General features: G+C 38.6%; 1 protein-coding gene across 9 annotated transcripts in view; it reads left to right on the top strand.

Annotated features, from left to right (window-relative positions):
• EPC1 (enhancer of polycomb homolog 1) overlaps nt 1-24,340 on the top strand; it is a 72,102-nt gene that overhangs the window by 8,162 nt on the left and 39,600 nt on the right. For 3 of the 9 annotated variants that reach the window (XR_009154771.1, XM_058179500.1, XM_058179503.1), the window contains 2 exons: nt 410-6,464; nt 24,157-24,316. Coding sequence is in view for 7 of the 9 variants with exons in the window: in XM_058179500.1 (XP_058035483.1) it covers nt 6,312-6,464; nt 24,157-24,316 (313 nt within the window). In the remaining 2 variants the exon portion in view is untranslated. Of the gene's footprint in view, nt 1-409; nt 6,465-12,734; nt 12,872-24,156; nt 24,317-24,340 lie in introns of those variants that run through there. The other 6 variants (XM_058179507.1, XM_058179505.1, XM_058179508.1 and 3 more) reach the window with 4 other exon arrangements.

Below are 24,340 nucleotides of genomic sequence, written 5' to 3'. Positions count from 1 at the left end.
ACCACCAAGTGGCCTCAACAACTCTAAAATAATATAAATGACCAGCTTGTCTGCAAGAAATATAAACCATTCCTCACCACCCAGTCAGAGCTGAAGAAGCTTCTTGGATGAGAAGTTAAATGTCTTCAAAGAAAAACTAGAACATCCAGTTGCCTTTGAAAAAGCACCTTTGGGATTCTTGCACCAATCTATACCACTCCTACTGCTGGTGCCCTGTATTAACTAGAACCGATCTAATTGCATAATGTAGTTCTGACAAACATAGAATTTGAGGCCATTTCTATTGAGGCTGAGGTTTAGTTCAGAGCTAGAAAAGATAGAACAAAAGTGGCCAAATAACAAATCTGAATAGAAGCATCTTTTCTTCCTGAGCTTAAAGCATATTTTTCTTGCTTTTTTTCCATTACAGGCAGTGGTCATATCCAGTCTTGACTAAAAATGTCAGTTCCAAAACAGAGACCCATCTAATCAAGCATATAGGCAATAACAGCCAATAAAGGTATAGATATGAAATTAATACTTGTCGTATTCAGTTCATCTGAGCATTTTGCATTCAGAGGTATTGGCTAACCTTACAAATAGCATTCCTAAATAGAGACAAACCTTATTTGCTTTTGTAAGGAAGGGCATCCATGGGGGAATATGAGGAAACTGAATGACAAGGGCCTAATTATACAATTCACATAGTTGTGTGATTTGCCTGATGACATCACAACAGGACATTTTGACTTCATTGCAGGTTACTATTGACACACACGCTCTCAGTTCAGACACATTAATTTTATTCTTAATTATTTTAGTTAATTTTGCATTTGAATGGGATCAAGCAGGAAGACATACCCACCAATGTTTCTGAACAATTCTTCAAAATAGGTTACTGCCATTTAATAATTTGCCTAAACTTTAAATAATTGAGCCATGACAATACATGACTATGGAATTTGATTAAAGAATGTGAAATTGTACTACTTTATTAAGATAATTATTTAATTTTTATATTTGTGGCTAACTTAGTTTTTTTATACTTCCTTTTTCATAACTAATATTTTAGGATCATTTTTCTTCAGTTAAACTGCATGTGCTACTATAGCTACTACAAATTTATAACACAGGAAGAAATGAGTCATGTAGCAAACGTTTGTAAAAGGTTTATAGGATTATGCCTTTAGACAGGCAATATTTCTTTCTAATATTTTACAAAAAGTTTATACCTCAGTTCAGTATCGGCCATGAGAATATTTGATAGACTGGCCTGATTTATATGTTATCTAATTTGGCTTGTTAGGTGTTGGTTGAGTATTTTGTCCTAATCCTAGCCATTTTAGTTTAGTTAATAAAGGATCGCTTAGAAAATTTGAGCACAGTGTAAGTCTGTTAATTAAATGTTGTTGTTGTTGTTGTTGTTGTTTTGAAAAGCGGTATTTTTGTCTAAAGCAAAAAAAAATCATATATTAAATATATTTACCAGGACAAGTTCAAAAGAAATGCATGTTGCAAATGTGCAGAATAAAAACTTATACCTTGGGCACTATGGAGATTCTTAAAAAGTCATCCACGTCATGGTTTTCCCAAAGGTGCTTTTTTAGGAGGCAGCTGGACTTTCTTGTTTTTTCTTTGAAGATGTTTCAGTTCTCATCCAGGAAGCTTCTTCAACTCTGACTAGATGGTAAAGGGACAATGAAAGTACACAGGACAGAAAACATCCTGCAGCCAAGAAGGCTCCAGACCAGGGGTCCTCAAACTTTTTAAATAGCAGGCCAATTCATGATCCCTCTGACTGTTGGGAGCTGGACTGGCTCGGTGGGCGTAGCTAGGTGGTCATGTGACTGGGCGAATGGCACCAATTTAGGGGGAGGGCATGGCTGGGGTAGTTGCGACCAACTGGATGTGACAGCCTTTTGCCTCCTGGGAATGGGCGTGCTTTTACCATCTCTACTTGTGAGGGGAACACGCCCCAGATGTGGGCCAAGGGCAAAACCTGCAAGGGGACCAAGGAGATGACCAGCAGTGACCTGCTCTCCAACCGCAAGCCAGAAGAAATGGGATAGAGTAGGTAGCAGCTGTCCCATACCCTCACATCTTCATCCATAGCGGCAGCAGTAGCCAAAGGCAGAGGCACTGGGGAGAGGCATACGGTCCGGCCTGCTGGATGCGTCAGGCAGCCACCTGCCCTGTCCAGACCACATGGGATGGAGCAGGCGCGTCTGGTGGTCCAACTCATATGCCTCTCCCCCTACATTATGCCAATGCCAGTACTGCCATCACCATGCCTAATTGTTGGCGGGCCAGCTGCGGAGTCCCTGGTGCTGGACACCTGCATGTTGGCGGATGCCACACATTTTGCATTTAAAGGGAGTGACAGGCACCAGCATATCACCCCCCTGCCTGGATTCTCTGCAGCTGCTATGGTCCACGAGGCTGCACCACCCACATCACCCCTCCGCCATCTGGCCCACCTGCCTGCCAACCCGCACTCTTCAGACATGTGCAACAGGCTTGGACAAGGAATGTGCGCGCCTGGCAGGCATGCATCACTAGGAGAGGATTTGGCGAGGAAAGCGGGGGCTCAGCAGCATTGATCCACTGGCCAGCCAGCACTTCCCAATTCCCTTTCCAGTAGTGGAGACAGACGTTCTCCTTCGGGGACAGGCAGTCTCGCCCCGGAACTACCGAACGGGAGAAGGACAGGCAGCCAAGCGGTGAGGGGTGGAAAGGCAGCAGGGGCAACTGTTGAAACACCCGCTCCCTAGCTCACTCTTGTCTCACCAGCCCTGCTTCACCAATAGGCGCCCGCTGGCTTGCAAGAACCTCTTTTGGGCCGGACTGGGAGCTCCTGCAGCCACGGCTGCTTGCCCACTTGGAGCGTGCTGGTTAATCCCCGCTCAGAGTCTGGGGGCAGATGGACGGAGGAAGCCTGAGCTAAGAAGCGGAGGTGGAGGATGCAGTTTTTCCCTTCCAGAGCCTCCGCGCCTCCTGTTTTTGGCTTCCCTGGCCCCCAGAAGCACCCTGCTGACCAAAAACAAGACGCACAGAAGCACTCCAGGGCCTCCCACATTACGTTTTTGGCTTCCCCGGCCTCCAGAAGCACTCTGCCAGCCAAAAATGTTGGCCTTCTCTTCCAGTTCCAGCTCACAAAGGTAAGGCCTGCACTCGGCTGAAGGCGGTTGGGCGGGGCAGCCTCATGGTCCCATGCAGGCTGAATTAATTGCTTTGGCAGGCCGCAATTTGAAAGTCCCTGCTCTAAACCCACTTGCACTATTCAGGTGATCTTGTGATCTAAACCACAGCTAAACCACTAGATGGCCTAAAAGAATGAAGATGACCAGCTGTCTGCAAGAAATATAAATCCTTCCATTCCCCATCATCCAATTAAAGCTGAAGCAGCTTCTTGGATGAGAAGTGAAATGTCTTCAGAGAAAAAACAAATCCAGTTGCCTCCTGAAAAAGCACTTTTAGGACAATTATGGTTTATGGGGCAGGGAATATGGATTCTATAGAAATGTATGGTTATAACAATTTAATGAGACTTTCACGATCAATATTTTGCCACCATATTGTCACTTAAGTCTTTCTGAATTTTGATTTTTACAATCAGCCATATTTGTTTTTATTTGTTCTTGGAAAAATGTAGTATAAAATACATGCAATTTATATCTTACAGATTATTGTGAACTCTTTATATCCACTGTGTAATATTTATAAGCATTTGATTTTTATTAAATGTGAAGTATTCTTCATATAAGCCTCCATGAGGAGTTTGAAATGTATAATCCAGCTATGAGTTTCTTGTCTTCATCTGTTCATCTCAGAAATACGGAGTGGCTCTGGATTTGAAGCCCTGGTGATTCCACTGAGTTATCATTTTTCCTCCAAATTAGGTAGCCCAGGAACCATTGGGTCAGTGTTTCAGATATATTTTCTTAAATCAACAAGCAGTATGAACCTTGATGGGCAAAAAAGCAATAAGACTGAATTCCTATTTCCTGCAGGCTTCTCCCTTGACTTTGCTTGGGGGAAGCTGGTTAGGAGCATTGGAAATCATGATCACCTAGCTGCAGCAGCACTGCAGGGTCATGTGGTCGCGCTACAGCAGCTACAACTTTGCTAATACATCTGGTGTTAAGATCCTTTTCTTCAAATTTCAGTCCCATGGGGATAATGGGCCCTGGATTTTTGGATGCTTTTTAAAAGTTAGCCCACTTGAGATAATTTGATTCAAACATTATTGCTCTATAATGCATTATTTTGCCCAGTTGAAGTTACAAAAGGCAGGGTTTTAGCTGTATATAAATAGAATTACAGTTGCTCAAATATCTGGTTTACTTGGTTTGACAACTCATGCTCAAGATGGAAGCTGTTACCACCATTTTCAAGAATCCCCACTCATAATCACTGTCTTATTACATCGAAGACATCTCTCTTAGTTGTACTACTGCAGTGTACTACATGTGGGACAGCTTTTGAAAAGCATTTGGAAGTTACAACTGATCCAGAATATAGCTCTGGACCAGTTGTAATGAATGAATGCATACTTCTTGAGGCACCTATGTAATACTTATAATTCAAGAGCTGCGTTAGTTTCTAGCTGGCTGTCTCCTTTAAATTCCTTTATGATTTAGGACCTGGATATTTTTTTTTAATTTGCATTTATATCCCGCCCTTCTCCGAAGACTCAGGGCGGCTTACACTATGTTAGCAATAGTCTTCATTTTATTTGTATATTTATATACAAAGTCAACTTATTGCCCCCAACAATTTGGGTCCTCATTTTACCTACCTTATAAAGGATGGAAGGCTGAGTCAACCTTGGGCCTGATGGGACTAGAATCTGCAGTAATTGCAGGCAGCTGCTGTTAATAGACTGCATTAGCAGTCTGAGCCACTCAAGGAACCTGTAGGATTGCATTCTCTTGATTACATCTGCTGTCCAATAAGATAAGTCAGGTATTCCCATAATTAGAAATTGCCTCCCTTAGAAGCAGAACAAATATACAAATATATTCAGTAACCTCTCCCCACCTCTGGAATAGTATCCCTTCAGATAAAATACCATCTATTAATTTTCAGAGTTAGTTGCTGGCTATTCTAACCAGACTAGGTTTGGCTATCCTTCCAAACAAATAATTTTCACTATATTTAAAATATACATCCTATTTTAAATGATTATAATTTTATGGTTTTCATGTTAAATTTTTATTGTGGTTTTATCCCAAATTATGGTTTTGTGAAGACTATTGATTTATTAATTGAAAGGGATTATAAATAAAAATAAGAACTAGAACTGAAAATGCTATGGTGTGTGGTCTTTAATGCTGAAATAGGCTGCTTTTGCTAATAGGATAAACGTAAAAGAAGGATGATAAAGAGTCAAGAAATTCCTCAGCATGGATATAATAGTGATGGTTGTAATCATTTCTTTCATAATGTGTCTTATCTGAATAAGCTGACATCAATTTTTTTTTTGCTGGAAAATGTTAACTGTAAAATATCGGATATGCTGTTTTAAATAGTGTGTATAACAGATTTGCACTCCTGTCAGTTAATTCTATAGAATTTTTGATGTCACAGAGACCTGTCTTACAGAGAAGAGAACAAAGTGGCCTGGGAAGAAGTGAAAATGAAATGAAAATAGGATTTTGAGAGAATATTGAGCTGCCATCAATATTGGTTTAAACGGAACCGGGCCGAGCACGTCAACTGTCTCCCTCTAGGCCTGAGGAGATGCTCCTAGTTTCCAGAGGGCTGAGGCGTGTATTCTCTCCCATATCTTCCTCCAGGCGGCAGTGATGCAGTCGTCCATCCTTCACTCGTTTCCCAGCGTGTGAAGGGGTGGGGGTGGGTGCTTCAGCGCCACCGAACAACTACAGTGCTTCGGGAAAGATTAGAGCGACTTCGGCCCGGCGAGTGTCAAAATCGCCGCTCTTTCGTGCCTGCTTCTCGCGCCCGCGCCGCGCGCTCTTTTTAGCAACGCCGTGGCCGCGCTTTTGCGCGATGCAGTGTGGGAATGGCTGTGGCGCTGGGGTTGGCTGAAAGAGGCGGCCAGTCGAGGTTTAATGTCCGCCATGTTGGCCGTGGCGTACTGAGCAGACCAGGATCGGCGAGGAGAGAAACCGGCACCCTAGTCTGGCCGCGCCACTCGGCGCCGCTGGGACCCGCCTCGGAGCGAGCCCCGCCCCGCTGCGGGAGCCCCGGTCCCTCCATGAGAGCTCTCGGTGGGGTCCGGCTCTCAGCTCGGAGCGCTCTCGCTTCCTCCCCCCCCTTTGCCGGAGCAGCAGCAGCCGCCATAGCAGTTGCAGGCGCAGACGACTAACATGAGCAAACTGTCGTTCCGGGCCCGGGCGCTGGACGCGTCTAAGCCGCTTCCCGTCTTCCGCTGCGAGGACTTGCCCGACCTGGCCGAGTATGCCTCGATCAACCGGGCCGTGCCGCAGATGCCCACGGGCATGGAGAAGGAAGAGGAGTCGGTACGTGAGAGACCCCCTCCCGTCCCTACTCCGGCCGAGCCGGGCCCCGCCATCGCCCTGTACCTAGGCCCCCACCATCGCCTCTGCGCAAGCACAAAATGGCCGCCATTTTCTCCCCGCTTCCTCCCCTTTTCCTCCCCTCCCCCTGTGGGAAGAGGGTGATGTTGAACCCTAATAGCCCCGTCTGCCCTCCCTATGGATGCCCGCCTAAGATATCTGTGTATGTCGACTCGAGTGCAAAGGCCGCCTGCCGTACGCCTTTCAGCCTCCCGAAAGGCACAAAGGGGTCACGTGATTCGGCGGGCAGCCGCCATTTTGTTATGCCTCTAGTTCGTTGGGCTGGGCCTTAATACCGCAGCAGCTGCGAGAATGCGAGCTGAAACGGCGCGGAGGTTCCGCTCGTTGGACACTAGGTGGCGTCTTTGTATTCTGTTAGTGGTCAGGCTACAAGCATGGATGGTTTTGACGTTTCCCAGTCTGGGGTTTGCTGCTGTCAGTTCTGTAACTACCAGTTAAGTTATGGGAAGGGAAGGGAAAGTAGGCTCTTGAACTGCATGGGTAAGTAATAAGGACGCGTTGTTCAGTTTACAAGAAGAAATTACAAGAAATGGGATGAAAAACCTGTTTACTGGCTGAAGAGCCCCCTGGAAATATATTGCTGATTTTTCCAAATAAAATTGGCTTGTTTGTTGACTACTCAACTGATACGGAAAATCAGTTAAATTAGTCTGGTCATTTCACCAAGTTTTTTTAAAAACCCACATAATTGGCACTCATTTAATTTAGTTTTGAGGTGAGCAGCAATAAAAGCAGAAACAGTATTTACGAGTCATATGGTGTTCACAGTAAAATACTCATCTTTTAACATTCTAATGTAATAATCATGTTTACTGATGTATATAATATAACTTCTTTAGCATATAGGAAGTGCATATTCTCAAAAAACTGTATAAACCACATAAATGGCACATTTTACTTAAGAAAACTTAGTATTATATTAATACATGCATCATACTTGATTGTATAAGAGTATCCTTGGTATCAAATGTTTAAAGATTGATTTGTAACATGTTTGTCTATTGACATGGTGTTTAAATGAAGTAAAAGCATATTCTACGTAATTCATATATGTAGTGCATATTCAAAACCTATTTTTTAGTAAAATCTGCTTAATATCAATTTGAAAAGACCTAGTGTTTCTCCTCTATTTTTTTCTTGAGACCCCTGGGTTAATAGTAAGTTTGAGAACTAAAAATTAGGCTGAATTTCTTTTATCCTGAATTTGTGCAGCTGCTCACATTTAGATAGAGATGCACTGACTCACTAGGCTTCAGGTCATGCTGATCGAAATTAATAGATTGATAGTATATGTTTGCTGAAATACTAAGACTCTTAAATTTAGTAAGACTTTCTTACATTAGATCATATGAAATTGCATTTTTAAATTCTGAAAAAGAAGTTAAGAAGGAAGTCAAAACTAAGAATGCAAAGCATAAAAGGCTTTAAAGAATCCTGCATAGAATTACTTATAAATCATGTAGAAAATTATAGACTGGATACTCCTAAACCATTAGACTTTGCTAAGTCAGGTATCCCTAAAACTGTGATCATCTTGAGTCCCGAAGTTGTTAAAATCTTTGCGAAAAAGCAATCCTTCAAAATAAACGGAAATTAGGCAGTAATGACTGCATAACAATTAAAGTAAAGAAACTCCTGTTGATTAAATTGGGCATATTTAAGAAAATGCTGTCTGTAAAAATTAGAACTTTTCTTAAATATATAAGCTATATTTGACTGGCAATAGCTTGATACATATGGAACAATATTTAGATTAAACAATTTTACTGAATAAAGTGAGAACATAAAACTTTACTACAAATAAATAAATATACATATATACATACATACATACTAAGCTTAGAGGAAATTAAGTAGAATATAACCAAATAGTTAATAATACAAAACATTTAGGAACCATCTCAATATACTATTCCAGTATTTCCACAAGATGACAGGTCCACAGACAGTCTGGAACAAGAACAAAGTAATCCTGGTTGAGCTACTTCGGAAGAGAAATTTGGAAGTGGGAAAAGAGTAAAATTTTCAGATAGTTATCACTGAAAGTAGTAGCCCACCCTCATTTTAAAAGTGGGAAAACTGATACATTGCAAAACATAAACTTCTAGCGCCATCTTTATTTCCAAGAATACTAATTCTTAGCCAACTTAAAAAAAACAAATACTGTCAACAGTTTGAGTGCTTTTCTTAAAATAAGACCACAAGCGAGGAGGAGGAAGAAGAAATAGAGGCTGTGACAAAGATATGTTTCAATAATTGCCAAATAGTAAATTAATGCCACAGTAAATCCAAATACATCCACAAATAATTGTTGCCCATGGCCAAGAACATTTCCTTTTACATAATATAGAATCAACTCCTCAGCATATAACTAATAACAAAAAATACACCAGATTCTGAACTTCATCCCCAAGTCTTACCCATTCTTTCAACTAAAATTAGAGGAACTGTTATTGTCCTGTCCTGCATGTATCTTTCAAGGTTTTTGGTTGTTTACAGTAGATACTCTAACCACTGCTTAGTATCTTTCTCATTTGAGAAAATACATGTTTCTTTGAGAAAATCAAATCAAGATCTTGGATTTAAGTTTCATAATATATTGTTTCCACCAGATTGATTTAATTTGATTGAGTGATCAAGCTATTAGCATGCTACTTGTGCATAGTAACCTTGGATAAGATAAATACCCTGTGCTTATGTACCAATATGACCTGTATATGTGAACCCCCTTAACCATAACCTGGCTTGATTTCTTTAGATCATTGCTTGCTTGCTTTCTTAACTCCTGTATAGATTAACAATAATATTGTTATTAATATTCTATAGTACTATAGTAATATATTTACAGTTGCATGTTTTAATGTACAGGTGTGCATATTGCCAGGTACTCATCTCACCTATGTTTATTGCTATAGGGAGTACATGAAACTCGAAATAGCTTTTCTGCTTTGTACAGAAAGTGTATCCAGGGTTAATATATTGGTCAGTGTAAATGCAGCTTTATATTCATTTCTTAAAATTTAGTTATTCATTTCTTAAAATTTAGTTAATAATCAGTTGTCATTCTCACCTTGTTTATAGCATTTACTGTTTATCTGAAAAAATGACCCACCACAATAATAAGCCCAACCCTAATGTTTTGGGGGTGGGCCTAATATTACCCTTATCCCAAAAATAAACCTGGGGGAATGGGCGTGGGCAGCCTGAGTGGCAGCACAAGAGTTGGCAACTGTCTGGCTGCAGCCCACTGGCCCCTTGGGGCAGCACAAATACTGCTTTTTCCCCTTCTCTTTCTGGGCGCAGCACTTCTACTTGTTGGGCCACTTCCCTGAAGCCAGCAGCTCCGCAGCCAGCTGCTTTGCTTTTTCCCTCTTTACTGGAGGTTTTTGGGCAAACGGGAAAAAAATGGGGAGGGGGGTTTTCCTGCCTGTCATCCTACCCTCAGTCTGTGTTGAGCTTGAAGAATGGATGACAGGCAGGAAAACCTCCTTCCCATTTACCTCCTGTTTGCCAAAAAGCCTCTATTCCGAATGCTGAAGGTTCAGAATGGAGGTGATGGTGCATCCACGGTGTATCCAGATCACAGAGTCTAGCCGGCTGCATCTCAAAAAAAGTAAGACCACCTCAAAAATAAGCCCAAGTGCTTATTTTCAAGTCTGAGAAACACGGTAAGTGAATACACTTTTTGTGCTTCAGTATAAACAGGACAACTGCAAAGAATAAAATTACTGAGGTTTCAGTCGTGATAACTTAGGTTTAATTCAGATAAATAATATGAGACCAGATATTCTCAATTGCCAATAGAATAATACGGCTATTCTTGATGCTCTTTATTTGAAGAATTTGCTATCAGTTTCAACAACAGTCCAATTTTCCTATAATAGTATTGCATGATAGAATGAAGAGAGTTAAGAATATAATATTTGAATATGCAAAATAGCCTTGTGAATAAATGAGGCTTCTTGAATATGGAACGTTTAGCTCTATCCTTTCTTGAAGTGCAGAATTTTTCTCCCCAATTCCATTAGTATTAGGATTTTAATTCCTTATATCTCCTCCTTAACTGCTTCCATCTAATTCTTCTTCTTAGTTTTGGAAGCTAGACAGAGTAAGCAAAGAAATAATGAACCAGTTTACCCCAGCGATATCTTAAATTGAGGGTTTTCTCTATGTGACAATAATGGTTAGTGTCACATGTTACACCATGCTTTGCTTAATTGACAGGATTTTTAACAAACTGAGTCCAATCCAAATACACTATGTCTGTTTTTTATTTTATTTTTTAAATGATCAAACAGAATTGTAATTATAAAGAAATCAGTTCTTCAAAGATGTGAAGATTTTCTGATACAAAAATACTTCTAACTGTATATATTTAAAAACAAACTTGAGTTTCACTGCAAATTGGCAGTCAGAAACAGTAGCTTTAGCAGTGAAACAATAAATTCAAAGGTAAATATCCCACGAAAAACTTAGCCATCACATTTTTACCAACTATAACTGATCAAGTATAACAGTGCTCAAAATAATCAAAATATAAGATTAACTTTATGAAAAACTAGCTAGATTATTTCCTTCAAAGATAAGATATTACCATCAATATCTGACCATAGGGGTCACTAAGGCTTTCAATGACATTGATGATTCTAGCTCCAACATCTCTGTTCATTCTGATTTAATGCAACCCATATAGAACAGGCAAATGTATATACCCAGAAAAAACTAACCAAAAAGAATCTCTGTTTGCAATATTCAGCAGTTTAAGTCCTCTATATCAGGATTCCCCAACCTTTCCTACTTTGGGGACCAGTGGGAAGGGGAGAGAGGATGGTTCTGCATGAGCAGCATACAAGCGCATGCACAGCTCCATTTGCATGAGTGGCAGGCACATGGACCCATTGCTTGTGCACATGGAGCACTCACATGCTGCTGCGCAAGCAGGGATGCGCACAGGCGCTCACCCACCACATCCACAGCTCGGTTCCAAAAGACAAGGTGTGATAGTGGGCCATGGCCTGGGGGTTGGGGACCCCTGTGCTATCTTATCACAGCAATACATGTCCAGAAGTCATTGTTTCTGGACATGTACAGCCTCTCAAGTTATATGTTACAAATAAATGAATATATCCATATTATTGATGATACCAAGCCATGAAAATTCTGATAATTGCCTCAATCAGTTTCATAAAGATAATGGCTTGCGGCATCCATTAGCCCTGTTAGCTAGTAATACTGTCTGAGGCCTGTCACTAGAAGCAGAACTAGTGTAACATAGTACACCAATATCTAACTCATAGAAATGATCAGAGAGAACCATTTGATCAAGAGCCACTGAGAGATCAGGTTAAGTGAATCATTCAATGACTATGGCTGATATTTTTTTCTCTTAAATTAGGCTGAATCAGATTGAAAATAGTTCAGAATCAGTCACCTGTAAGAGCAGCTGCATAAATCAAACAATGGGTGATAATTAGAAAATTCACTGATCTGTGGAAGGTTTCTTCAGCATTTGGTGGACAGCTACTCTTTTTGAGAATTGTGTTACAATTCCATGATAGTATGATAGATTGACAACAAAGGCTAACATCAACAAAATAAAGTATCCATTACACATATCCTCAAAAACCTACTATGCATCCCTCGTTCACTGACAGAATATCTTCTGGACTAAATTAGTTTTATCACTTTGAAAACTACCTGCAATTGGTAGAAACCATGACAGCTCTTTATCTCCTGTAAAGCCTTTATGATTTTGCCCTGAGGTATCTCCAGAACTCTGTTCTCCAATTAGAATCCAATTAGAATATTTGTATATACATCTCTAGAAACAACATCTTGAGTTTTGTGTGATTTGGGGATCCAACGACAATGGTTTTCTTTTTTTATGTAATGGCTTCAATATTGTGGTTTGGACGTAACCTTTCCACTCCCGTAGTTTTCTGAGAAACATTAAAAACTGAACTGTTTTGAAAGCCCTTTGACAATTGATGTCATTTTGCTGGTTGATTAATAGTCATGCAGTTCTCTCTTATAGCATGTGTAATTCATATACTAATAGTTATAATTTGGGAGGTTGGAGTTTTTCTTGCTGTGAACATTTTAATATCTGTGATTTGATATTGTTTTATTCTTAACCATGCATGTTTATTACTTACTATATTATACCATGGATGTTTTAATTTTGTTGTACAGAGTTGACGACATATAAACCCACTAAATAAATAAATGGAGGCCAATGAACATCAGACAATAAATTTCTTCCTTCTGTGTGCAGATTTGACATTTAGCCCCTTGTTTGTGGATCTTACCATTTCATGTAACAATTTGAGGTATGTGTTAATAGTTACAGATAATAAAAACTTCTGTTGCTGTTTCAGTCAAATGTGGATACTTTAAATAGTAACAGTTAATTTTGTAATAAAGGTGGCATTTTGTAAAATGTTTTATAATAAAATGAGTCATAACAATAAATAGGCAGAATTAGTTTATTACAGTGACTGATTTTGCTCCTCATGCAACGCTGTAATGTGGTTTGGCACGTTGACTTAATCCAGCTATTGTGGGTTGTATGCCATGGTTTTGTGACTTTGTTACAGAAAACCATCACACTATTGACTTTTGCAATGCTCAGTGCAAAAGCAGAATAAAAAATAGAGAGCAAAAGAAATTAAACAAAAAAGATGTATAAATAAATGGATCCAGTTTGTGCCAACACTATTTTTCTGTCCTTGCAAACCATTCTTGATTCCCTCACATCTTTAAACCACTTCATACATTGACCCTTGTTAAATTTGTCAGTCTTAGTTTTTATGATTATATCTCCATTCATCTGTGGAGATGTATGGATTCATCTCATTCCTTTTGCTATGCAATCATCCTTCATATAATTATTTTGGAATTCAGGTTTTATTCTTATCGTGCATATTAATCACTCAGTTCTATCCCAAAGGTGCTTTTTCAAGAGGCAACTGGACTTCCTGGTTTTCTTTGAAGACATTTTACTTCTCATCCACGAAGCTTCTTCAGCTCTGACTGGATGGTAAGGAACGGAAGGATTTACATTCCTTGCAGACAGCTGGTCATTTGCATTCTTTTAGAGAGTTGTTGAGGTCACCTGGAGGTATATCTGTGTCATCAGAGTCACCTGAGTAACGCAAATTGGTGTGGAACCTTCTTGGAACTGTTGAAAGGACTGTATTGTAGATCGGAGATAGATGATGTTGTATTCCTCCCCCACTGTTGAGAGATGGCTATTCAATTTTGACATAGATGGTCTCTTTAACTCTTCTTTCAAACCAGTGATCCTCTCTGGCCAAAATATGGAGTTTGTTGTCTTCCAAAAGAGTGGCCTTTGTCTTTTAAATGCAGATGGACTGCTGAATCTAGTCCTGATGCTGTTTGTTTTCCTGTGTTGTCCCATGTGTACAGCATAACATAGGAGAACAAACAACTTCAGGACTAGATTCAGCAATCCATCTGCATTTAAAAGACATAGGCCATTATTTTGGAAGATAACAAACACCATTTTTTGAACCGAGAGGATCACTGGTTGGAAAGAAGGGTTAAAGGGCCATCTATGTCAAAATTGAACAGCCCTCTCCCAACAGAGGAGGAGGGTTACAACATCATCTATCTCCGATCTACAATACAGTCCTTTCAACAGTTCCAAAAAGGCTCCACATCAATTTGCGCCACTCAGGTGACCCTGATGACACAGATAAACCTCCAGGTGACCTCAACAACTCTATAAAAGAATGCAAATGACCAGGTGTCTGCAAGGAGTATAAATCCTTCCATTCCCCACCATCCAGTCAGAGCTGAAGAAGCTTCTTGGATGAGAAGCAAAACGTCTTCAAAGAAGAACCAGAAAGTCCAGTTGCCTCTTGAAAAAGCACCTTTGGGACAACCATGACCTGGATGACTGACCATAGACCCTCAGATCTATATTCAGATCATTTTCATTCATCAACCCTTCATTCTTGGCCCTATTCTTATTTTACCTACATTTACTATTTAATTACCTCATACCCTCTGCATTCAACTTTATTTTTACATACTGAACTCTCACTTTTATATCTCGCTATTCACTAGTTTCTATAGGTGCCTTCTCCATAAATTCTCAGTGGTTAACCATGTTCCTCTTTATTTATTTATTTATTTATTAAATGTATATGCAACCCATCTCACTGTTACAACATCATAAAACAAGTTATAAACATTAAAATATTAAAAGTTAACAAAAACTTAAGAAAGGAACCCATATATAAATGGGGTGGAGGTGTGGTCTTAATTTAACCACTCCAAAGTGGGCCATCTCCACCAGGGCCCCAAGCCAATAGGCAGAGCCTGGTTTTCAGGCCTCTTGGAAAGTGAAGAGAGTGGGGGTGGATCTCCTGTCAAGGGGCACAATGTTCCAAAGGGTGGGAGCCACAGCAGAAAAGGCTCTTTTCCTGAACCCATATGGCTTTCACAATACAATGTAATAGCAATAACGTACAATAAAACATCTATAATATAAAATGAAACGTAAAATGAAACAAGAAATAGTAATAGATGGATAGTTTCATTTCGCTCATCACAGGCTTTCTAAAACAATTCAATTTATAAAAATGCTCAGAAAGCCAATAACATGGGGCAATCTAGTGGAAAGCTATTGCATACCATAGGCATCCTACAAAAGGATGAATGAATCAGATATGCTGAATTTGGCCGGAGAAGACAGTCTTATGGGTCCTAAGGTGCCAAGTAACTAGAGGTTTATAGGACAAGACTAGTGCTTTGAATTATATCTAAAAGATGATGAGTCAATGCAGAATCTAAAGGACCAAGTAAAATGCTTTTATTGCTGTATGCCAACTTAACAAATGGACTGCTTATTCTGGATTGTAGCTTCCAAGTAATCTTCAAAGTGCACTGCACCAATCCAAGTGAGTAGCAAAGAGGAAAAAGCTGTTATCTTAAGGTTCTCCTGGCCACATCTTCTTTTGACATAACCATTTTTCACTTCCAAATACTTCATGGCCAAATGTACATACTGGACACAACCCTTTTAAGTCCTTTTGACAAACATATGTCCTTCCCATGAGAAGTAGTCTTTCTTTAATAACCACAATTGGAACTGGCAATTCTGTCACTAGGTCTGTCACAAGTGACTAAATGGAAAATTGTATGATTGTGACTGGGCTTATGATTTTATTTCAATTTTTCTCACTCCACTGCCTTGAAATTTTCACCCCAGTGCTGTGATAATTAAGAAGACTGGAATTGTTTGTGAGTAAACAGGCACACAATGGGGAATAAACATGGAAAGTAATGATCTGGTGCTATTTTCTTATACTGCTTGAATCTGGAAGCCACAAATGTACTGGGCAAACTGCCAATATATTTCCCTTTGCAAACCTCACTCTGCCACGCAGAGGAGAGAGAAAAAGAGTCCTGCATAGAATGATCCATACTAATTGACTGTAACATCAAACATTTCACAAGAGATTGCTTATTAAATAGCATGTTCATTGCAAAGATATTTTTCATTGCTGTTGTAACTTCAAATTGTCATTGCACAAAGCATTCAATATGCAAGATCTACTTGTAAACCACACACCATCCTTTTCGCTTTTACCAGCATTTGCACATCATAACATTTCTCTATCCATTTTTCCATCTTTACAAGTTTTTAAGCAAGAGTGACATCATTCTACCTACTATTTTTCTTACCATTTATAACAATCATTCACTCCATTTCCCCAATTAAATACAACTAATTTGGTTTTTGATCCAGTAATTTTAAAATATACAGGTAGTCCTTGACTTTCAGCCACAATTGAGCCAAAACATCTGTTGCTAAGCGAGACAATGGTAAAGTGAGTTTTGTTCCATTTTATGACCTTTCTTACCACAGTTATTGCATGAGTCACTGTATTTGTTACATTAGTACAGTGGTACCTCAATATTCATGATTAATTGTTGTGGGAGGTGCAACAAGTACTAAAAATGAGTACCAAAGAACCAACCCCCCCCCCAACCTCAGTACCTTTTGTTTTGGATGGGAAGGACTTCCTGTATGTCCCTTTTCCTATGTCAGTGACGTTCCCAGTGTGGTCGCCTTCCTGTCCGCCTTCTGCAGTTGTCCTCTTTCTTTTGCAGCAACCTTCCTGACACAGCCAACTTCTTGTGCGTTTTCCGTGACTATTCTTTTCTTCCTATTGCAGTGTGTCAAGTACTAAAAAAAATGATGCATACCAGGATAACATTTTTGTGTCAAAATGCGTTGAGTACCAAATTCAACAAGTTTTGAAGTAGTCGAATACCAAGTTATTGCTGTAACACAGTTGTTAAGTGAATCTGGCTTCACCCTTGATTTTGCCTCTCAGAAGTCTTAAGAGGTAATCAGATGACCCCAGGATACTGCCATAATGGTCACAAATGGTCATAAATATGAACCATTTATCAAGCATCCACATTTTGATCACGTGCTCATGGGGATACTGAACCATCAAAAGTGAAAAATGGCCACAAGTCACTTTTTTCAGTGCCTTTGTAACTTCAAACAGTCACTAAACAAAGGATTGTAATTCAAGGACTACTTAGATTCCATAAATGTGATGGTTATAATAAATACATCAAAGTGAGTACCAGATTAAGGTTGAATTGTCTGAAATGATCATAACACTGATGTTATCTAATTTGATAATGAAATGTCTGTAAGAAAACAGTCAAGCTCAGAGAGGACTAAGGATCCTTCATTTCAACCCTGAGCTATAAATACTATTTTCTACCTAAATATTCATATGTAGTCAAAGAGATCGTGCAGAATGAATTATCTGGACCAACTGAATACTTCTTCCCTACCACCAGAAATTTTAAAATCTTTCCTGGAATGATGGGCATGATGACTGTAAGGATGATTATCTTACAAGTACAGGTGATCCTCAAGTTACAATAATTGGGATTAGGATTGCCATCAGTAAGCGATGCTATCATAAAGAACAATGTCACATGGCAGCATTGCTTAGCAGTGATCCAGGAGTCCTGGTTGTTATGATCCAAGACGTTCGTTAAACAGGAGTCCCAGGTAAGAAATAAAAGGATGCTGGTGGTGGTGATGGTACAGGTTCTGCACAAGTTGGGGAAGTTCAGCACAAGTGCAGGGAAGGCTGACACAGGGTGCATGCAAACATAGGTTAGGGAAGGAAGGTGCACCAGATATGTGAGCACAAGAAGGCTGAGGAAGGAGACCACTGATGGATGGGTAGATGGGTGAGTGCAAGTATATAGAGGTTCAGAAAAGGAGGGTATGGTGCACTGACAGGAAGGCAGACAGTTGGAACTTATCAGAGAAACTTGCAACTTTTCCTGCCAGCTTTTTAATTTGTAATATTTCTGCATAAATATGGCCTTAAAATTTGGTTTGTTTTCTATGCAAGTCCTAAACTCAGACAATCTAATTATACAAGCGAGTCCAAAATTGTAAAAGCTACTTATTTGTGTGGGGGGGGAAGTGTGTAAACTTTTGGGATTATAACTCACATTTTTTAATCAAAAGGATGATTATCATATGGGAAATCTTGCCTCCAAAAACAGTTGTTAATGCTCACTAGGCTGGAAAAGGTTGTAAAATTATTTTTAAAGAGTTGAAATAACTATGACAATATTATGATTTGGGCCTGCTATACCTCTTTTGGATTGGGAGAGTTCATTGATGGGAATTAAGAATTACTGCAGCAAAACAAGAAATTGTTGAGGTATCTGTCTATGAATTGACAATTACTGTTTTGGAGTGGCCAAATCAAAGTCCTGACCTTAATCCTTTAGAAAGGTTGTGGAAGGACCTGAAGCAGATACTTCATGCAAGGGAGCCCACGAAGATCCCAGTTATCTGTAGAAAAATGGGCTAGAATTCTTTCAGGCCAGTGTTTAGGACCGATCAACAATTATTGAAAGTGTTTAGTTGCAATGATTGCTGCCCAACTCCCCAGTTACTGAAACCTAAGTCTATATACTTTTACACACAATATGTCGTTTTAGATCATTTTCATCAATAAATCAATTAACATGCATAATGCATAATTATGCATTTGAGTTCTCATTTATCTAATTTTGGACTTGTGTGGAAAATACAAGGTCTTATTTATGCAGAAAAATGTTTCATATTTTTATATTTTATAATCATTAACATAATGTTTATTCTTGAATCAATGTTATAGAAATCATCCCTTCAGTTAATACTTATAAAAGGAAAGTAGTTGCCCATATGTTATATAGAGAAGAAATATGAGGAATGGATAAATTCAATTACTGGTCCTCAACTTACAACCATTCAAAATTACAATGGGGCTGAAAAAAGTGACTTACAACTGGTCCCCACACATACAACCATTGCAGCATGATCAATATTGAGGCAATTGATAGCTGGCATGTATTTACGATTGTTGCAGCATCCTGGAATCATTTGATTGTCATTTGCAAATTCAGTGAGGGAAATCAGATTTGCTTAACAACTGTGTGATTAGCTTAAAAACTAGCTAAAAAAAAGTCAACATTGGGCATGACTAATTGTTTAGTGATAGAAGTCCCATTCCCAATTGTGGTTGTAAGTCAAGGATTAATCTGGAAACAATGTAAAATAAATTTATAAAAATTACTTGCTCTTCCCCAATATTCCTATTGTTCTTGTGAGAGAAGTGTGGGTGACTTTAATTACCAAAAGAGTGATAAAAACTATTTGTACTATAAAAAAATTTGTCTTATATGCCCGATACTAGATTGCAGGGGGTGGATGAGCTCGATCCTTTTGTTAGTATTTGAAATGACATTTGATGCCTGAAGTATATATGTACCAAGTCAAGTGTAAAAACAAATCCTTAGAGATTAATTAACTTCTGTGGATTCTTTACAGGACTGATGATCAATATATAGTACACATAATTTTCATTTAATTTCCACTCATTCAGTGATTGATGTTATGACTGCCAAATGAGGGATACTTATGACAGGTCCTCGTAGTTATTGTCTGCAATCACATTAGTGTGGTTTGGGTGCTTGGTGTTCAGCTTACACTTATGAGAACTGCAGCATCCCACAATCATTTGATTGTGCTTCACTGCTAGCTTCCAACTATTAAAATCAATGGGGAAACAACTAGGAGATTGCAAATGGAGATTATGAGGGGTTCACCTAACAGCAGCAACTGGAACTGCTATAGTAAGTTGATTGGGGTGGGTGTCATGATATTATGCCTTACAATATCATTTAATGATGGATTTCCCATTCCCAATTACTGTCGGTAAGCAAAAACGTCCTATGCTACTTTTCAACTTGTTTTGCTGGTGAAATTCTATAATGGATTATGCCTACTCAATAAGCTACCCTGTATACAGTTTCATAAACTTGCATTTTTTTTAATGTTCCACCAGCATATGTGAAGAAGAGAGATACAAGAGGGTTCCTGTACCATAGTGCTTTTGTATTTCTAAACCTGCCTGTTCTGGAAGACTTGGTTTGCTATGTGCTGCTCTGTAAATTGTATCCACTTTCCTGAACTCATATTTATCTACTCAATTTTATAGAGATTTAATTGGGTATCACATAGTGAAAGGATTTGCTTCCTGATGTTAAATTTTAATTCCTTTGCAATTTGCATTATCTACAAGGACAAAAAGGGGAGAAAAAAAGGAGGAGAGTCATGGCAGTAAAGTATAGAGAAATGAAAAACATTAATACATAATTGGATGACAGCATAATAAGATGTCTTGCTTGATGTGCCAAATCTTTGCATTTGGCTTTTTTAATTATTATTTTTGGAATTGTTGAAACCAACAATTTTAACAAAAATGATTCTTGTAACAATAGACTGCAGATCATCCAGATTATCAACCAACTGCACAACATTCAATGTCTTGAATTGACTAGAATACTGGGCCCTATCTAGCAAAATTCTCTGATAAGAAAAGTAAGGTTTCTAAATTTAGGCAAGAAAAAAGAAATGCACAGGTATAGTGTGGGTCAGGAGTGTCAAACTGGATTTCTTCGAGGGCCATATCAGCATTGTAGTTCTCCTCCACAGGCTGGGGTGTGGGGGGAGATGGGACGGATGCCTCCTGCAACATCCTGCTGGACAAAATGGGGTGCTGGCACAGTGCTGCAAGAGGCTGCCAGAGGCACCACAGGCTGATCCTTTGCTATTTCCAGGCTGGCCCTGCAAGCCAGATTTAAGCACCCCACAGGCCAAATCCAGTCCGCAGACCTTGAGTTTGACCTGTAGATAGTACCTGGCTCAAGAGCTATCTTGGAGTCCTAGTGGACAATCACTTAAATATGAGCTGGCAGTGTGCCAAAAAAGCCAACACAGTCCTAGCTGTGCCTAGACAGAAAAATAGAATCAAGATCACATGAAATGTTAATATTACTCTGTAATGCATTGATAAGACCACACTTAGAATATTGCATCCAGTTTTGGACGCCATGACATAAAATCAATGTTGAGACTCTAGAAGAGCACAGAGAAGAGCAACAAAGATGATTAGGGGACATTCAAAGAATGGTTGCTGGAACTGGATATGTCTAATCTTATGAAAAGAAGGACTAGGGTTGATATGATAGCAGTATCAATATCTAAGGGGTGTCACAAAGAAAAGGGGGTCAGTCTATTCTCCAAAGCACCTGAAGGGAGGACAAGAAGCAATGGATGGAAAGTAATCCAGGAGAGAAGCAACATAGAAATAAGGAGAAATTTCCTGACGGTTAGAACATTTAATCAGTAGAACGACTTATCTCCAGATGTGGTGGGTGAGCCAAAGCTGGAGGTTTTAAAGAAGAGATTGGAGAATCATTTGTCTGAAATGATACAGGTTTGGATTAGAACAGGGGTCCCTAACACTGGCCTGCAACTCAGTATAGGGCCGGAGCCTATTCTGAACCGGGCCATGGAAGCAGCAGGCAAGTGCCATTTGCTTGCACAAACAGAGCTGCATGTGCTCACCCGCTGCTTTCATGGAACCATCCCTCTCACTCACCCACAGGTCCACGAAGCCAGAAAGGTTGGGGAATGCTGAACTAGAAGACCTCCAAGGTTCTTTACAACTCTGTTATTCTATTATTCTTCATACAGAAATATAGCAATCAGCCTTCAAGTCCATATATGCTTGGTGAGGATTATAAACATATCTATGATTATAAACTGTAGTGAGGCAAAAAATCCCCATTTTTCTCTATCACTCTGTAAGCAATCCTATATCTATACAGGTAGTCTTTGACTTATAGTCACTTGTATAGTGACCATTCAAAGTTAAACGGCACTGAAAAAGTGACTCATGACCATTTTAAACAACTGTTGCAAAATCCCTGCAGTCAAAATTCAGATGTTTGACAACCAGCATGTATTTATGACAGATGCAGTGTCCTGGGATCATGTGATCACCTTTTATGATTTTCTGAAAAGCGAAGTCAATGGGGAAGCCAGATTCACTTAACAATCATGTTACTTATTTAACTGCAGTGATTGATTTTAACAACTGTGGCAAAAAAGGTCATAAAATGAGGCAAAATTCAGTTAACTGTATTGCTTAGCAATGGAAATTTTGGGGCTCAGTTGTAGTCTTAAGTCAAGGACTACCTGTATTTGTGTTTTGTTCTCTCCAGTGTAAAAGTTTTGATTACTTTTTCTATTTTACTACTTATTAACAGAAAAAAAATACCCAGTTTGTTATAGAGGTCAAGGCATTAGGCAACCAGGAAACCACGAGTCGTGTCTTAGATACAAAATCTGCTAGGTGATTTTGGCCCAGGAATTCTCTCTCAGCTCTAGGAAAGAGGCAGAGGCAAACTCTGAAATCTTGTCAAGAAAATTCCAGGAATTTGTCCAAGCACTCTTCAAGAGTCAACACTGACTTGAAGTCCACACACAGAGGAAAAAAAAGAGACCTTTGTATTTTGTTAACATGAAATAGACATGTTTGCTTGTTATTCAATATCAAGACCATTTTGAAGATAGTAGTTTGTTAAATGTGGTTTTCTGTTTCTGAAGTAAGCAAAAAAAAAAACCCAAAATACCGTATTTGGCTGATCAGAAGAACTATTTAAAATTATTTAAAATCCTAATTTCTATATTTCTGCTTTTATTTCATTTTATCTCTTATTGTCTTTTGGCTTGTTATATAGTGTTTAATTTGTCATACTGTAAACTACTCAGAGTTATTATGTAAGTATGCTAAATAAATAAATAAAATTTTCAAATATTCTAATGTATATAATGTTTCAGCACTTTAATAATCTTAAGCACTTGAAAATTTAATGTTTGGAAAAATTGTGATAGTGCATGCTGATTGTTTCTTGAATACTCAATAAACTGAAATACCTGGAATGGGTTGAAGTGCAGTTGTCACTAATGTTGATGATAGGCAAGAGTTTTTGGCAGTCTGTTACATAACTGGAATCAGTAGACGATAGAATAAAAAAAGAAATCAAAATATAGATGTTAAAACAATTTTAGTCAGCCTTAGGTCTTTAACACATTTGAGATTATTCAGAAAATTCTTTTTAGATTGGTGCTCAGTATTTATGCACTTCTGGTTCAAAATAACTGAATTAATACAAATTATTAAAATATGTATGGGTCAGTAAGAGGGCTGCTGATCTTTTTGACATGTTGCAAATGGTTCAGAAAATAGTAGTAGTTATAGAGTTGGTCCAGTCCATGTAGTTTGGTGAATAATATCTCTTCTTCTTGCCTAGTTAATCACATTTAGACTATTTGGAAACTACTGTTTAGCAGTAACATTAGATTCCACTCCTAATGGTATTAGAAGGTATATACAGTATTAGAAGGATACTGTATTTTAATCTGTTAGAATTAATATTTGTTGATTAGTGAAAATGAATTTTGCATAGTTTAAAGCACGTGAACAAGCTGCTGTAACAATTATTACTGTATCTTAATTACATGTTATAGGACAGGGTGATCCAGCATTAAGCATATGTCCTCTCATTTCATTAAGGGATATCCTTAAAATTGTTAATATAATAGCTTGTAATTGCATCTAATTAAAAGAGAGCAGCAGATTTCCTTTAGGGACTAGAAAAGGGTTTTTTTTATGATTAGGGGAAATGCATAGATTTCTGAGTAAACTGGATTACCATACTCAGTTTAGTTGGTGCTCTGCCTGATTACTAGAACTACCTATTTAAATTATTTTATTTAAAAAAACTTTTAAGAAAAACAGTAACCAGTGCTTAGTTTGTTTCATTTTATTTTTATTGTCTCAAAATATATTTCAAACAACAACTATCATAGGCAAAAATGACAAATGCATTCTGAAATCTTTTAACAAATTTTTCAGTTTTGTGTTTATGATTTTGGCTTACTTTTACTATTTGAAAATCGATTAAAATATTGTAATAACTTCAGCAGAGGCTAAGAATTATATAAAGATACACACACACACAAAATACCTGGCTGAAACAATTTAATTTAAAAGTTCTGTTTCCATATTCACATTATTTAGACAGACAGACAGACAGACAGACAGACACACACACACACACACACACACACACACACACAGAGTGTGTGTATTTCATCTGTCTTTTTTTTTGTTTTTTTTTTGTTAATGAACTGTAGGAACATCATCTCCAGCGGGCCATTTCAGCACAGCAAGTATATGGAGAGAAACGGGATAATATGGTTATACCAGTCCCAGAAGCAGAAAGTAATATTGCCTATTATGAATCAATATACCCTGGAGAATTTAAAATGCCAAAGCAGCTTATTCACATACAGCGTGAGTATATATTTATACTGAATA

Source organism: Ahaetulla prasina, chromosome 4, assembly GCF_028640845.1.
Source record: "Ahaetulla prasina isolate Xishuangbanna chromosome 4, ASM2864084v1, whole genome shotgun sequence".
Taxonomy (NCBI): domain Eukaryota; kingdom Metazoa; phylum Chordata; class Lepidosauria; order Squamata; family Colubridae; genus Ahaetulla; species Ahaetulla prasina.
Note: the sequence above shows the minus strand (reverse complement) of the source record. Positions and strands in the feature narration are given on the sequence as shown.